At 40.9% G+C, this 14,610-nt stretch overlaps 1 protein-coding gene across 1 annotated transcript in view; it reads left to right on the top strand.

Moving 5' to 3' along the window:
* Positions 1 to 14,610, top strand: part of BICC1 (BicC family RNA binding protein 1) — a 1,908,684-nt gene that overhangs the window by 173,880 nt on the left and 1,720,194 nt on the right. The window contains exon 2 of the mRNA XM_044056407.1: positions 5,699 to 5,745. Within this exon, the coding sequence (XP_043912342.1) occupies positions 5,699 to 5,745 (47 nt within the window). The remainder of the gene's footprint in view (positions 1 to 5,698; positions 5,746 to 14,610) is intronic.

Genomic DNA, 14,610 nt, shown 5'->3' with positions numbered 1-14,610 from the left:
ATATCACTAATGTCTTGGCTTGTCATAGGTGACGTACACTACACTGACCATCAAGGGGAAGCATGAAGTTTATTTTTTTTTCTTATATAAATAAATGTGTAACAAGTTATTTAATTGTTTTAACTTGAATTTTAGTTTTTGTAGCCCATCTTGACCATGTGTAGTACTGTTACCAAGGTAACTAGTGTTTTTGTACATAAAATTGACCATGTTTTTTCAAGAGAGACTGTAAGCCTGAACTTGAAATGTCACAGAATGTAACAATCATATTCTTAACTAGTATTAAATTGACAATAGACAGTTTAATGACACGGGCTTGAGTATAATAACATTGCTGTTTTGGATTGTCATGATTGGCATACATTGTATTGAACGGGGGTGAAACATGGTGGTTTTCTTGTATAGGTGAATGTGTGTGGCGGGACATGTAGTTGCTTTTTAGTTGTTTCCGCGGACTTGTTTGCTTTCTGTTCTTTTCCTGGCTGTTGCCGGACTGAGAGGGAGGGAATTCGGGCTTGAGGTTGCTAGTGAAGTGAAGTTTTGTTTCAGGTGCATTGTGCGCCTCTTGAGTAGTTCGCAGACACACTAACCAAACTCAGATGCTCCCAGGTTGATATGGTAATGGGAACAGAGCGATGATGATGCTTAACAGCTTGTGGTCTCTCAAATAACTAAGCAACAGCAAAAAAAATGCACAATAGTCATGTAATGTTTGAATTTAGTAAATCTGGACATAAAATATATAATTGTTGCATAGATGAACCAGTCTGCTGAATTTAGATATTAGTCTGGATTTAATAACTTTGGTTTCTGTATAGTAACACTACTGTCTTGGCTTGTCCTAGGTGACATACTACACTGAACATCAAAGAGAAGCTTGATTATTTTCCTATATAACTAAATATGTATAACAAGTCATGTAATTGTTTTAACTTGAATTGTAGCTTTTGTAGCCCAATTTGACCATGTGTAATACTTAACTAGTTACCAAGACTAGTGTTTTGTACATGACATCAAACTGACGGGGTTATTCAAGAGAGACAGTGGAAGCCTGAACTTGGAATGTCACAGAATGTAACAATCATATTCTGAACAAATAGTATTAAATTGACAACCACTCAGTTTAATAATACAGGCTTGAGTATAATAACACTGCTATTTTAACTTGTCATAAATGGCATGCACTGTGTTGAACATCAAGGGGAAGCATGATGATTTTCTTATACAAGTAAATATGTATAACAAGTCATGTAATTGCTTTAACTTGAATTGTAGTTTTTGGAACCCATCTTGACCATACATGATACTTAAGCTGTTACCAAGTTAACTAGTGTTTTATATATGACATCAAACTGACAAAGTTGTTCCAGGTAAACAGAAGCCTGAACTAGGAATGTCACAGCATGTAACAATCACATTCTGAGCATAGTATTAAATTGACAATCACTCAGTTTATCCTTTGCTGATTATGCAAACAAAGTGAATACTTAAATGCTGGCAAACAATGAAATTTAACTTCTGATGCATCTAGTAAAATACATTGTATGATGAACATTAGGTATATTACCATATATTTAGATTAAGTCTTTCAAAGCATATTACTCAATAAGGGTGAATATGTTAAATAACTGTGTGCTATAATCTTTTACTGAGATTTTATATGTGATGCATCCTACTTTACTATGATTGAATTGCTTGTTATCTGTCTTTCATGTAAATATGAATTGCTTATATAACAAGTAGACCTATTGTATTAGAATTCTGTCTAATCTACAATAGTACTACATCTGTTCAAAATAATATAAATGTTGCTTATTCCTATTGTAAATATTCTCCATATGATTCAATTTATGGAGCTCAGTTGTTGTGATTTGCCAAGGTATGAGTGATAATCTGATGGATTTGGGTTTATCCATCAGATTAGGAATGATTTTCATTCCATGGCTAGTGCGAATCTTAGTTTTGTTAGCATTTTATTAATTTAAATTTGTTATTTTGCAAAAACATTTTTAGTATGCCTGACCAAAACATTACTTTATTGGTTAACCTTCAAAGTATAAAACTGATAATTTCCTTTAAAAGCGCAAGCATGTACTTTATAGTTATCAGAGGAAAATGTTTAACAGCCACATTGAAACAAAAATATAGTCCAAATAACCTAAGATGGATTTAACTTTATCCTTGAATACCAGTATCGGGGCTATTCCGATAGAGCAAAGAGGACAGGGTTTCTACTCCAGATTGTTCCTGGTGCCCAGAAAAGAGGGCCCATGGCCCCCTATCCTGGACCTGTCCATTCTCAACACCTTCTTGGTGGTCCCAAAGTTCAAAATGGTTACACTGCAACAGCTGCTTCCTATGCTAGCCAAGGACTCCTGGCTAGTCACTCTAGATGTAAAAGAAGCTTATCTGCACATCCCCATAAGGGAATCTTGCAAGAAATGTCTACATTTCAGGGCAGGCTCTATGCACTATCAGTTCTCTGCACTTCGCTTTGGCTTATCTACTGTGGCCAGGGTATTCACAAAGTGCCTGGCTCCAGCCATTGCATGCTGCAGACAGAGCAGTATTCAAATTTATCTGTACTTGGATAATTGCCTGATTTTAGGCGGACAGTCAGTAATTGCTACTTCAGCACCTGACATTTGTAAAAAGACGTCCAACTTATCTGGGGTACACCATCAACGAAAAGAAATGGCATCTGGTGCCCAGCCAAAAGATTGTATTCCTGGGAGCAAGCTTGAGCACAATTTCCCAGATGGCATTCCTTACTCCAGAAAAGCAGGTTTATTTGACAAACTACTTCAAACTAATGACAACCAGAACCCGGCTATCTGCACGAAAAATACTGCAAGTCCTTGGGTTCATGGCCTCATGCATTCTACTAATTCTGTATGCAAGACTACATATGAGGAAACTTAAGTGGTACTTAAAAAGTCTCTGGTGCCAACATTCCTAGGACCTGGAAACAATTATTCCTATCATTCCTTGTCTAAGGGCAGAGTTCCTTTGGTGGGCAGAGGCTTGTAACCACAACAAGGGACTCCCTTTCATGCAACCCCTTGCCCAAACCCTGACAACAATCGCAACAGACTATACATGGGAGCCTCACATGGCTGGCAAATGCATTCAAGGCCAATGGAGCCCAGGACAAATTCACCTACATGTCAGTCAAAAAGAAATGTTAGCTGTACAGAATGGTTTGACAGCCTTCAAATACCTTATCCTTCCAGGACCACTCTTGTTAAAGACCGACAACACCACAGTTGTGGTACATAAACAAGAAGAGGGGAACTCATTCCTACCCATTCTGCAGGTTAGCCATGGCCCTGTGGAACACAGCCTTGAGCAACCAAGTGCACCTGCAAGCTCAATTCCTGGCAGGCAAACAAAATTCACTGGTAGACGACTTGAGCAGAAATCATCTGGACCCACATGCGTGGAAACTGGAACCCAACTCATTCAAACTTCTAATCCACAGCTGGGGGACACCAGAGGTGGACTTCTTTGCCTCCCCCAAAACCATCAGTTGAGCAAATTTTGCGCCAGAAATTCCCACAACCAAGCATGGAAAGTGGATGCCCTGTCCCTTACATGGGAAAACCTCTCAATTTATGCCTTTTCTCCTCTGCCCCTCATCTCAAAAGTACTAATCAAGATCAAACATGACAAACCAAGGACAATCCTTATTGCACTGGACTGGTCCCGCCAGCACTGGTACCCACTCCTACGCAGTCTGACAGCAGTCCCACCCTAGCACCTACATCAGACCCCTTTCTTGCTGTCCCAGCAGGAGGGACAGATTTTGCATCCTCAACTGCAAACCCTGAACCTTGCAGCCTGGCTTATTCCCTGAATACACCACCAGCAACCCTCAGCAAACAGGTGCTGGATGTCATCCTTGAGGCCAGAAGGCCTAGTACTAGGAAATCCTATTCAGAAAAATGGAAATTGTACTGTTCTTGGAGCCAGTCTCAAGGAAAGGACACAGCCGTGCCCACCTTAGCTAAAATCCTATATTACCTAGTAGAGCTGCTCCACAAAGACCTAGCCTTCTCTTCTATTAAGATTCATGCCTTTGCCATCTCAGCTCATAATACTGAGCCACCTCTCTCTTCTCACCCTCTGGTCAAATGGTTCCTGAGATGAGCTAACAATTTAAGACCCCTAAGGAGATCTCCCATCCCTGTCTGGGACCTTTAACTTTGTACTAGAGAAACTCGCGCTTCCCCCTTTTGAGCCTGTTGCTATAGCACAGTTAAAATTCTTTTCTTGGAAAACAGCCTTACTTCTAGCCATCACTTATCCAGTGTGGCTCTAAACCAATCCATCCATTTACCAACCTTTTTCCCTAATCCTCAGAATAAAGGAGAAAGGATCCTGCACTCCTTGATGTACACAGACAACTCTGGTTCTACCTTGACAGGACTAACCCTTTCAGAAAATCTGACCAGCTGCTAGTCAGCTTTGCTGCAGGGGCAGAGGGCAAGGCCATTTCAAAGCAAACCATTTCCAAACAGCACACTGCATCCATTTCTGCTACAAACACCATGGAAAAACCTACCCCATAGGGGATCAGAACTCTTTCCACTATGGCTACCTCAACCTCTACAGCATTTCTCAGGGGAGTCCTGAGATCATGGAAGCTGCAACCGGGACTTCTGTACACACCTTTACCAAGCATTACCACTTGCTTTTCTTTTCTAAATCAAGAGCTGGATTTGCCACAGTAGGCTTACAAGGCCTGCTAGCCAGGCCTACTGTTGACTGCCTCCACCCTTCCTCAGCTTTGGGAATCAACCCAAGTGTGATGATTGCAACAGTGAAACATGAACATAGTACAGTTGTGTAGACTTACCATAAATGTAGATGTTTGAATGTATTCACTTGTTGCAGTTCTGGTTACCCTCCCTCCAGCCCCCTGACTCTTCTATGCCTTCTAGCTATCCTGTTTTTGGCCATATCTTATGGGTATGGTATTTACTTTTTACTGGAGGTATTCCACACCATGTAATTACTTCATATTTTGTGGGCTTCTAACATCTGGGGTAAGAAAAAATGATGTAATGGTGTTGGCTGCATATTTTATACCCCCTGACGACCTGACGTCATGGAAGAGGTGACCGCATCTGATGCAGAAATCCCAAGACTGTTATTCGGGCTGACAGAGGGCTACCGGCAGACAGATAACCCAAATGTGATGACTGCAACAGTGAATACACTCTAACATCTACATTTATGTTAAGTGTGTACACAACTGTACTTTACTCAACCATGCACATGGAGAAAACTTCAGTAGTTTTCATTTACCTTGGTGTGTCTCTGCCTTTGAGGCTCATGGTAGATTGCTATAGTATGGTCCATTGTTTTTTGCACAGAAGTGGTTTATTTACCGCATAGCGTAGTAGTGGTACAGTCAGTGCAGGAACATGCAAAATTAGTTGGATAACAGAATAGTGACCTATTACTAATTTGTAGCCATTTCTTGTCTTGTTTTCATGAGGCAACAGGTTTTATATCTGAAATTCAGAAATGAAAAGTAGTACTTGATTTATTTTTTATAGTAATAGATGTATGCTGCATTCAGCATGTGGTAACTTCCTGGAAATGTATTACTTCATACATGTGGTTGTTGGAGGGGTGGGTGAGATGTTTTTATTGCTTGCAAACTTATGTCTACGTTTTTTTCCCCTAACAGCAGCTGCTGAGGGCAAGGGTAAAAGTGGTGAAGATTTCTTCCAGAAGGTAAGACTTTCTTCAGTGTTTCATATTTGATGTTAAATGTAAATGTTTCAGTGGTTTAGAAAGTGTTGGTATGGTAAGGTTTGCAGATCGATTTAATGAGTTATTCCTAGTTGGTTATGCAGAAAGATTGTATACAGTGGTTTGCATTTCTTAGGTGATGACCAACAATAAAATGAGAAATGATGGTTTTTATTCAGTTTGGTAGACATCAACACACTGCAGCAGATGAGATGCATGTTCGGTGTATGTTTGTCCTGCAGAAGTTCATGTATCTGATAAGCTAACAGCGACAAGTAGTACTGTCTGCAACCTTTTAAACTGTGTTTTCATGTGTTTCATTAGCATTCTTTGCCATCAGTAAGATACAAAGCCACTGCATCATCTTGCCTCAAGATAGGGCCAGAAGGATGCAAGTGTCTAATAAAACCTACTGACCTGTTTGCCCTAGCTTACAACAAGAAAATATGCTTTTTATGTGCCTACTTACCCCTTTGTTGAAGAACACGGTATAGCAGAATGCAAGAAATCATTTATATTAAGTTTAGTCCTAAATGTTGTTCATGCAAATGAAATGAATGGATAAGTAATAAAAACAGCTGGTATGTCACTATAGCTGTGTGTGATAAGTTATGTAGTGCAGCACTGCAATCTGCAACCCCTACTTCTTAGCCTTCTCCCTTTTGGGGGGGGGGGTACAGCTGATCATTCTGTTAAAGGAGAGAAGTCGTAATGTTTTTACATGGAGTAGAGTTGCTCCTTATGTAGTCCTGCTTCATGACCTCTGCATTGTACATCCCATTTGGCCTGGCCAGTCAGTGTATTGTAGTGGCCACTGCTGTCGCAGAGTGAACTAATAAAATATTCCTAATGTCTGCCAGTGCTGTGGGATGAGATCAGACTAAAATCTGTGTCATATAATGTTGCCCATGCAGTCCATTGAAATATATTTGCGATTCACACTTGGGTAAATGCACAAATCTTACTACTCAGAGGTAAGAATAGGCTAGCTGACATTGTTGGACATTTTAAGCATAGCCAGTTTCCTTCAAAGCTGAGAGCTAAATCCTGTACCTTGTGGGTGAGGTAAGCACCTTAAACATTGCACCAACACCTAACCATCTTCATTGTTTGTACTGGAATAGTTTAAAGATAAAAATCTAAACCCCCCCCCCCCAAAGTGTTTTACATGGTTCTACTAGTTGATCTGATGTTAACCTTCATTCCTTACTGCTGGGGTGTCTGTTCCATCCTAGGAGCCTAGGAATTGGAGGAGTGGAAATATGTGGCGCAAGAAATCCCAGGGTCATTTCTGTGACACGTGGCGAGTTTACTCCCTGAGGCAGAGGGGGCACCTCTTCGGGAAGGTGCGCCTACAGAGGCAGAGGAGGTCAGTGTAACCAGGGGTACAGAGCTTTTCTCTGGACAACCCTACCACCGCTCCTGAAGAGTGGCCCAATTGCTTTCCTCTGGAAGCAGTTGGGGAAGGGTTTTTTTGTGCACCACCCTGCCTGACAAACTACAGATTCTCTGGTGCAGAATATCATAGCCAGAGGTTATCGCATACCATTTAATATTTACCAGGTCATCAAGATAAATTCCCGATATTCCAACCAGTCAAAGGGAAGCGGCAGCTCTAGAGATAAGAAAGCTGTCTCAAAAAGAGTCATCCAAGCAGTTCCACCAAACCAAACAGGATCTGGATTCTACTAAAGGTTCTTTTTAGTGCCAAAAAAGACAAGGGACTGGAGACAAATTTTGCATATCAGCATTCTGAACAAGTTTGTCAACCAAACAAAATTCCAGATGGTCACAGTTCAGTCTGTCCAGGCAAGCGCCATTGTGTCCAAGGAAAACTTTGATTAAGTCCTTTTAAACACAGAACGCGTGTTCCAAATAAGTAATACAGACCAATGTTCAAAATCACTTTATCAGGTTAAACCACCACTGGAGTCAGATGTAAGACCTTACATCAGACTCCAGTGGTGGTTTAACCTGAGAAAGTGGAACACGCGTTCTGTGTTTAAAAGGACTTGATCAAAGTTTTCCTTGGACACAACGGCGCTTGCCTGGTCTGCCATTCTGTATTTCGTTTGTTCTAGTTTGTCTTTTTAACAGTTCAGTCTGTCCTATCCTTCCTGGAGAAAGATGATTGGATGTGCTCAATAGAGCTTCAGGATGTGTATTACCACATAAAAATGGACAAATGCTCCAGAAGATTTGTTTGCTTCCGGCTGGGAGCCAGTCATTACCATTTCCAGTTGCTGTCCTTTGGACTCTCTAAAGCCCCCAGAGAGTTTACCAAATGCATGGCAGTAGTAACAGCTCACTTGAGACTGTAAGGATTCTGAGTGTTTCTGTACTCCGACATTTAGGTCCTTACCACCCCTACCAAGAGTCTGCTGGTTACAGCCTTAAACTACACTCTAGCACTAGCAGAATACCTAGGAATCTCTATAAACAGGGAGAAATACAAATTGACTCCTCCTCAAACCTTGGAATTTATAGGAGCAACCTTCAATACAGATTCCTGCCTAGTCTCCCTCCCAGATCACAGATTGGAAAGATTAAGGTTCCAACTACGGGTGATATGCTCTTAAGACAAAGTTTCAGCTCTGGCTGTCCTACTTCTAGGGTCAATAGCAGCATCTATTACAATAGTTCCTCTAGCGAGACTACACATGAGGCTTCTTCAGTGGCTTCTGTTAACACAGTGGTATCCTACGCATCATCCTATGTCCTTTCAGATCTGCATAACAAGGCAATGCAAACCATATTTAACTTGGTGGATGAAGCCAGTGAAAGACCTATAGAGTTGCCCTTTTTCCCCACCTCAGCCCATATAGTGACCATGGACGCTTCTCTGATAGGGTGGGGAGGGGACATTTTCAGGGAAAGACTGTCCAAGGCACTTGGTCAAACACTGAGTGCATATCAGTGTTCTAGAACTTAGTGCAGTTCTTCTAGCATTGCAAGCATTCCAGTCTGTTCTCCCATCAGGGACAATTGCTATCCAATCAAACATGTCAGTGGTCTGGTGCATCAACAAACAAGGGGGAAAGAAGTCCTACCAGTTGTGTCGAGAGGCTGTGAGAATTTGGCAGTGGGTGATAGCTTCCAACAGCTTTCTGATTGCAGTGCACATTCCCGTGAATTCCAGAGTGATTGCAGACTGAGAAGATGTATCCTTCTGACTCGCAAGTGGTCCCTCAATTCAGCTGTAGTGGTGAAGTCGCTGGGGCCAGCTTTGCTGCGATCTATTCACCTCTCCAGCAAATCATAAATGCAGCAACTACTTTGCCCTAATTCCCCCACAAGGGGAGTCCCCGAGGGGGCGCTCTGATACATGATTGGCCCACAGGACTTCTGTATGTTTTCCTTCCTCTTTCCCTGATCCCACAATTTCTGAAGAAGGCCCTATGGCTGAGAAGCAGAGTAATCCTCATTGCACCCTACTGGACCCAACAAGTTTGGTTTCCCTTCCTTTGGTCTCACTTAGTATGCCAACCATGGATTCTGGATCCAACTATGGTACTGATCTCGCACCTGCAGGGGTTGACTCAACCAAACATATCCAACCTCAAGCTGACAGCTTGGTTTCTCCACTTCCAGTAATTGCCAGGCAGAATAACTTTACCTGCCCGGTACTTAACATTTTTCTGTCTTCACATAAACCATCCACCAGGAAAATCTATCTTGGCAAGTGGAAGTGATTTCATATTTGGTCCAGACAAAGAGAACTAGACCCCTGCTCAGCTCCTGTCATTGTGGCTTTGGACTGTTTGTTAGGTCTTCTTCATTCAGGAGCAGCATCTTCCACCATTCTAGTTCATCTGGCTGCTATCTCAAACTTCCATAATGGAATCGCAGACTCATCCTTAATCTCCCATCGTCTCTGTAAAACTTTCTTGAAAGGGGTCTCTCATATCAGACCACCCTTCAAAGTGCCCATAGAGTCTTGGAGCTTAACACTAGTATTGCAATTCCTGACACAATCACTTTTTGAACCTGCTGCCACTTGCAATATAAAGTTCTTATCCTGGAAATCGCTATTTCTAGTAGCCATCACCTCTGCAAGATGCATATCTGAGCTTCAAGCCTTGTGTATAAAACACCCTTACATGGTCTTTCATAAGGACAGAGTCTCACTCCGGACTAACCCTTATCTTCTTCCCAAAGTTATCTCAGAATTGACCATTAACCAGATGATTGACCTGCCAGTCGTTTTCCCAACTACTCAAAGGAGAATACTGCCTTCATTTGCTGGATGTACATAGACTATTACAATTTTATCTGGGTAGAACTAAATCTGTACACAAATCAAACCAGTTGTTCATTTCCTTTTCAGGCCCTAAATTGGGAAAGTGTTTCTAAAGTGACGTTGTCCAAGTCATTGAGAAATTGTATATCCCTTGTATACCAACATAATAAAATTCCTCTACAGAGCAAGGTCAAAGCACACTCCACCAGATCAGAGGCGACTTCTGTTGCTTTCCACTCAAAGGCTTCAGTGGTTGATATCTTTGCAGCTGCAACTTGGGCTACCCCTCATACCGTTCTTACAAATTGGATTTGGTCTCTAGGTAGAGAGCAGCCTTTGGTTCAATGGTACTCGGGGAACATCCTTCCATAAGGGCCTCCCAGGACATAAAGTAGCTATGGACTCTGTCCCATCAGTAAGGAATGAGTGAAGATCAACAACATCAGATAAAGAAGTTATGTTCTTATCATAACATATTACATTCCATCTGTGTCCATCTTCATTCATTCATTATGTCCCACCCTCCTTCCCCCTCCAAGGGGCCCCTGGAGGTTCGGATTTTGTGCAAATCCCACGTTAGGGGACCTGCTCAGAAAAAGTCTCCACTTTCTTTGTCACGGGCAAAGTCGATCTGGGGTAACTGGGAGAGGGGCACTGTGGGTAAAGCTTGGCTCGAGAATTTTTTGGCTGGCACGAGCTTGTGATAAAGCTGACTCTGTTCCAAGGACGGAACTGACCCCCCATCAGTAATGAATGAATGAAAATGAACAACACAGATGGAATGTTGTGGTAAGAATATAACTTTATTGTTGGTAATTTTTGATCAGTTTTTGTCATACATTTAGAACCAGATTTTGCTTTGATTTGGGTTTAAAGTTAGTTTTTGGTACCGATGAGACACTGCCACTTCCCCCACCTACCCGTTAAAAGAAAATAATTTAAGGAGTGGGTAGCTGAAATTATGTGGGAGCTATTAGGGAAGATAAAAAGTGCTCCAAATCTTCTAGCTAGTGAATGGGTAAAAATGAAGGTGGCGTTTAAAAATAGGGTAAAGATAAAAATAAATATCTTATTAAAAAGTAATAAGAATTTTTTTTAGAGGGGCTGACACAGAACAACAGGAAGACACTTGCAGAATGCTAAAGAGAAAATAAGTGAAAACCTGAATATGCTTATTTAGAAAGATTGCTGTTAACCATCTGTTTTTGATAACTCCAGAGCCCAAAGTCTTTTGGCACAACTACTTGGGCAACAAAGTAGAAAGGGTTGTTGACAAACGCAAGGAACCTGTAACAAGAAAAACAACCAGGGATTCTATAGAGGTATTGCATAAATTGTATGAAAATTTGTATAAAGCAGATGAGTGGAAATTCGAGAAGAAACAAGTGGAAATATTTATGTCTAGTTAAATATGTCAAGGTTAGAAGTAGATGAGGCTCAACAGTTAAGATAGGAGTAGGTGATTGAAAAAATTATGTATAACCACTCTGCATGAAAGTCTCCAGGAACAGATGGTATACTGGTGGAAGTTGGAAGTTAAGAGGTAAGTGATAAACATCTGGAAGTTTTTTTTTTTTATACAACTATTTTAAAAGGGGAGGAGGCACAAACATTCAGGAAAAGAAGACATGGTAGTTGAAATACCTATAGATTGTAAAGACCCATCTGATCCATCTTCATATAACCCCATCTTGGTTCTAACCATGAATTTGAAGTTTTTGTCTGTAATGGCTACAAAAATGCAAAGGTGTTGCCAAAATTCGTAGATATGGGCCAACATGGTTTACTGGGGGGGCAAATATTTGACAACATTAATAGAACAGTGATTCGGAGAGAAGCAGAATGTAAGAAAATACTGCTGTTATTGGTAGATGTCCTTCCGTATCACCATCGCAGTATTCATCACGTCTGGGCTCTCCTGCCATTATACTAAAGCCTTAATTACCTAGGAGCACCATGTGTCAGATGCATTACCCCATACAAGCTTGGGGCATAAAGGTAATCTACAAACGCTCCCAACCCATAACTTTGTTGCTGACATTCAAATGCCATTATTGTTAATCGGTCTGAACTCCCTTCAGTTTGCTGGTTATACTGCACTTGCATCTCCAAGATGACTTTTTTCTCTCCGTCTAGCAGCCTTCTACTCATCCTAATCTCCAACTGCACAAAAAAAAAAAATGTTTTCTCCTAATGTATGTTTGGCTTAACTACTAACAATTATGTAATCTATACACTAGTTTGTTCATTCTTTGTACATCATCACTCTGGGTGCCAGGTCCCTTGGAAGGTTTATACAGACATCGACACAGTCATGTGGTACATCAACTAAGGGGACACTAAGTCTTCCCATGCTTGAAGGACTGATCTGCAAAGAAGTTAAATGGCCATCAATGTGCAAGTGACCCTACAGGCAGTCTGCATACCTTCAGAGTGCAGTCTTAGGGCAGATTTTCTCAGCAGGTGCAGGACACTGCATCTTGAATGGATGTTTCACAGAGATGTTTCTGGACATAGTTTATTGGTGGGGTGTTCCTCAAGTAGATCTCTGCTTCCCTCTGGATAGGCAACTTCAGTTCTCTTGCAAATTCCCAAGTCCTGTGGCTTGGAAAGTGAACGCAATGTCCATCTCCTGGAAGGGAGTGTAAGTGTATGCTCCCCCCCCCTTCCTCCCCTTTGAAGGTCCTTCACAAGATTGGCAAGAACTCCCCAGAAACCTTGTTAATGACTCCACTTTGGCCTAGACTGCACTGGTTTTCCCCTGTTCCATCTGGCTGGGGGGGCAGTCATCACAAGTTACCTCACCACATGGATCCTCTTGCAGAGGGTCTGTCTTTCACCCTCATGTATCCACTCTTCAACTGATATTTTGGTTGATAAGATTGTGATTCATTTCTGACCTCAGTTTTTCTGAGGTGCTTAAAGTCCTGCAGGAGACCAGGAAATTCAATACCAAAAAATCATACACCTCTCCAAATGGAAGTGATTTTCTATTAGATGTCTTAAACATCACCAGAACCTGTTATCAGTGGGAAACTCCTTGGTTCTGTCCTACCTATGTGAATTGCTAGGTGCTGGCTTGGCACATTTTTCAGTGAACGCTTACTTGTCTGTCATTTCTGCCTGCCTGCCTGCCATGTACTTCTCTTTTAGCCTCTAGATTTGAGGTCAAGCAGTCCTTAAAAGGTGTACTTCATATCAGACCCCCAAGAAAGCCCATTCTACCTTCTTGGGATCCTAATTTTGTCCTTGAAAAACTGACTCTGGCATCTTTAGCCTGTTGCCTTTTTTTTTCTTTACACCATTGCACCTGGAAGACTGTTTTATTGGTTGCTTTAACCTCTGCCAGAAGGTTTAACTTTAAACTTAAAAATCTTGAGAACGTCCCGGAATACAACTTTAGACAGCAACTTTCACATAATTATGTAAATTATAACTTAACAATGGAAGAAAAGAAGTTGCTGGATGATATTAGTAGGGACAAGTCTCTTCGGGTGATGAAACCAGACAAAGTAGGGGGGGTGGTAATTATGGATCAAATATCCTACGAAGGGAAAATGTTTGAAATTCTCTAACTCAGATAAATATGTTAGAATTTCTATCAATGAAATCAACATATCATATAAAAAGATTTACCTATTATTAAATGATATGGTTATGGAAGGCCTCATTGATCTAGACACTTATAGATATTTACACGTTGACAAACTTAGGGTGCCTGTTATTTTTGGTATACCGAAAATTCACAAAGATGCCAATGATGCTCCTCTAAGAGCTATAGTGGCAGCAGAAAGTTCGGTAACAGCACCCTTGGCTAAATACGTGGATATCAAGATCAAGAAATTAGTGTCTGATAATCGGAACATACTTAAAGATTCATGTGTTCCGCTGATCATTCTTTTGGAACAATGGATGTGGTGGATCTTTTCACAAGTATTCCCCACAAGATCGGCTTGGAATGGTTTGAAGAAATGCTTGTTGGTTTTAATGGGCTTACCAACAATGAATTTAGGACGGTGCTAGTCCTTATGGAAATTGTATTAAAAAATAACTTCATTTATTTTGCAGGAGAATACTACAAACAGGTTAGGGGCGTAGCTATGGGTGCCCCTTGTGCACCCACTTATGCGAACGTTATTATGGCATACTGGGAGAATAACTTTTTGTTGAATTCCATCTATAAAGAAAAATGGTTACTTTATGGCAGATTTCTAGATCTCTGCTTTTTGTGGAAAGGTGATGTAGGTTCTTTTGTTGATATGGTTAAATGTTTAAATGAAACAACGTCCTTCTTGAAATTTACTTTTAAGTTGGACAGGAATACTCTGAATTATTTAGACATTACCATTACCAAAAAAGACAACCATTTTGTATCTAAGATATACAGAAAGGAGACTTTCTCAAATTCTTACCTCCATTTTACTAGCTCACACCCCTTTTTTCAAAAAAGAGCAGTATTAAAAGGGCAGTTAGAACTAGTAGAATGTTTTCTGAAGATGAAGATTTTTACAAGGAATGTAAGTGGTTAAGACAACAGTTTCAAAAGAGGGGTTACCCTAACAAGCTCTTAGATGAAGTTTATGATGAAGTTTGCTTGTGTAGAAATT

This window comes from Protopterus annectens, chromosome 14.part0 (genome assembly GCF_019279795.1).
Source record: "Protopterus annectens isolate FY-2018-M chromosome 14.part0, PAN1.0, whole genome shotgun sequence".
In the NCBI taxonomy this organism is placed as follows: Eukaryota; Metazoa; Chordata; order Ceratodontiformes; family Protopteridae; genus Protopterus; species Protopterus annectens.
Note: the sequence above shows the minus strand (reverse complement) of the source record. Positions and strands in the feature narration are given on the sequence as shown.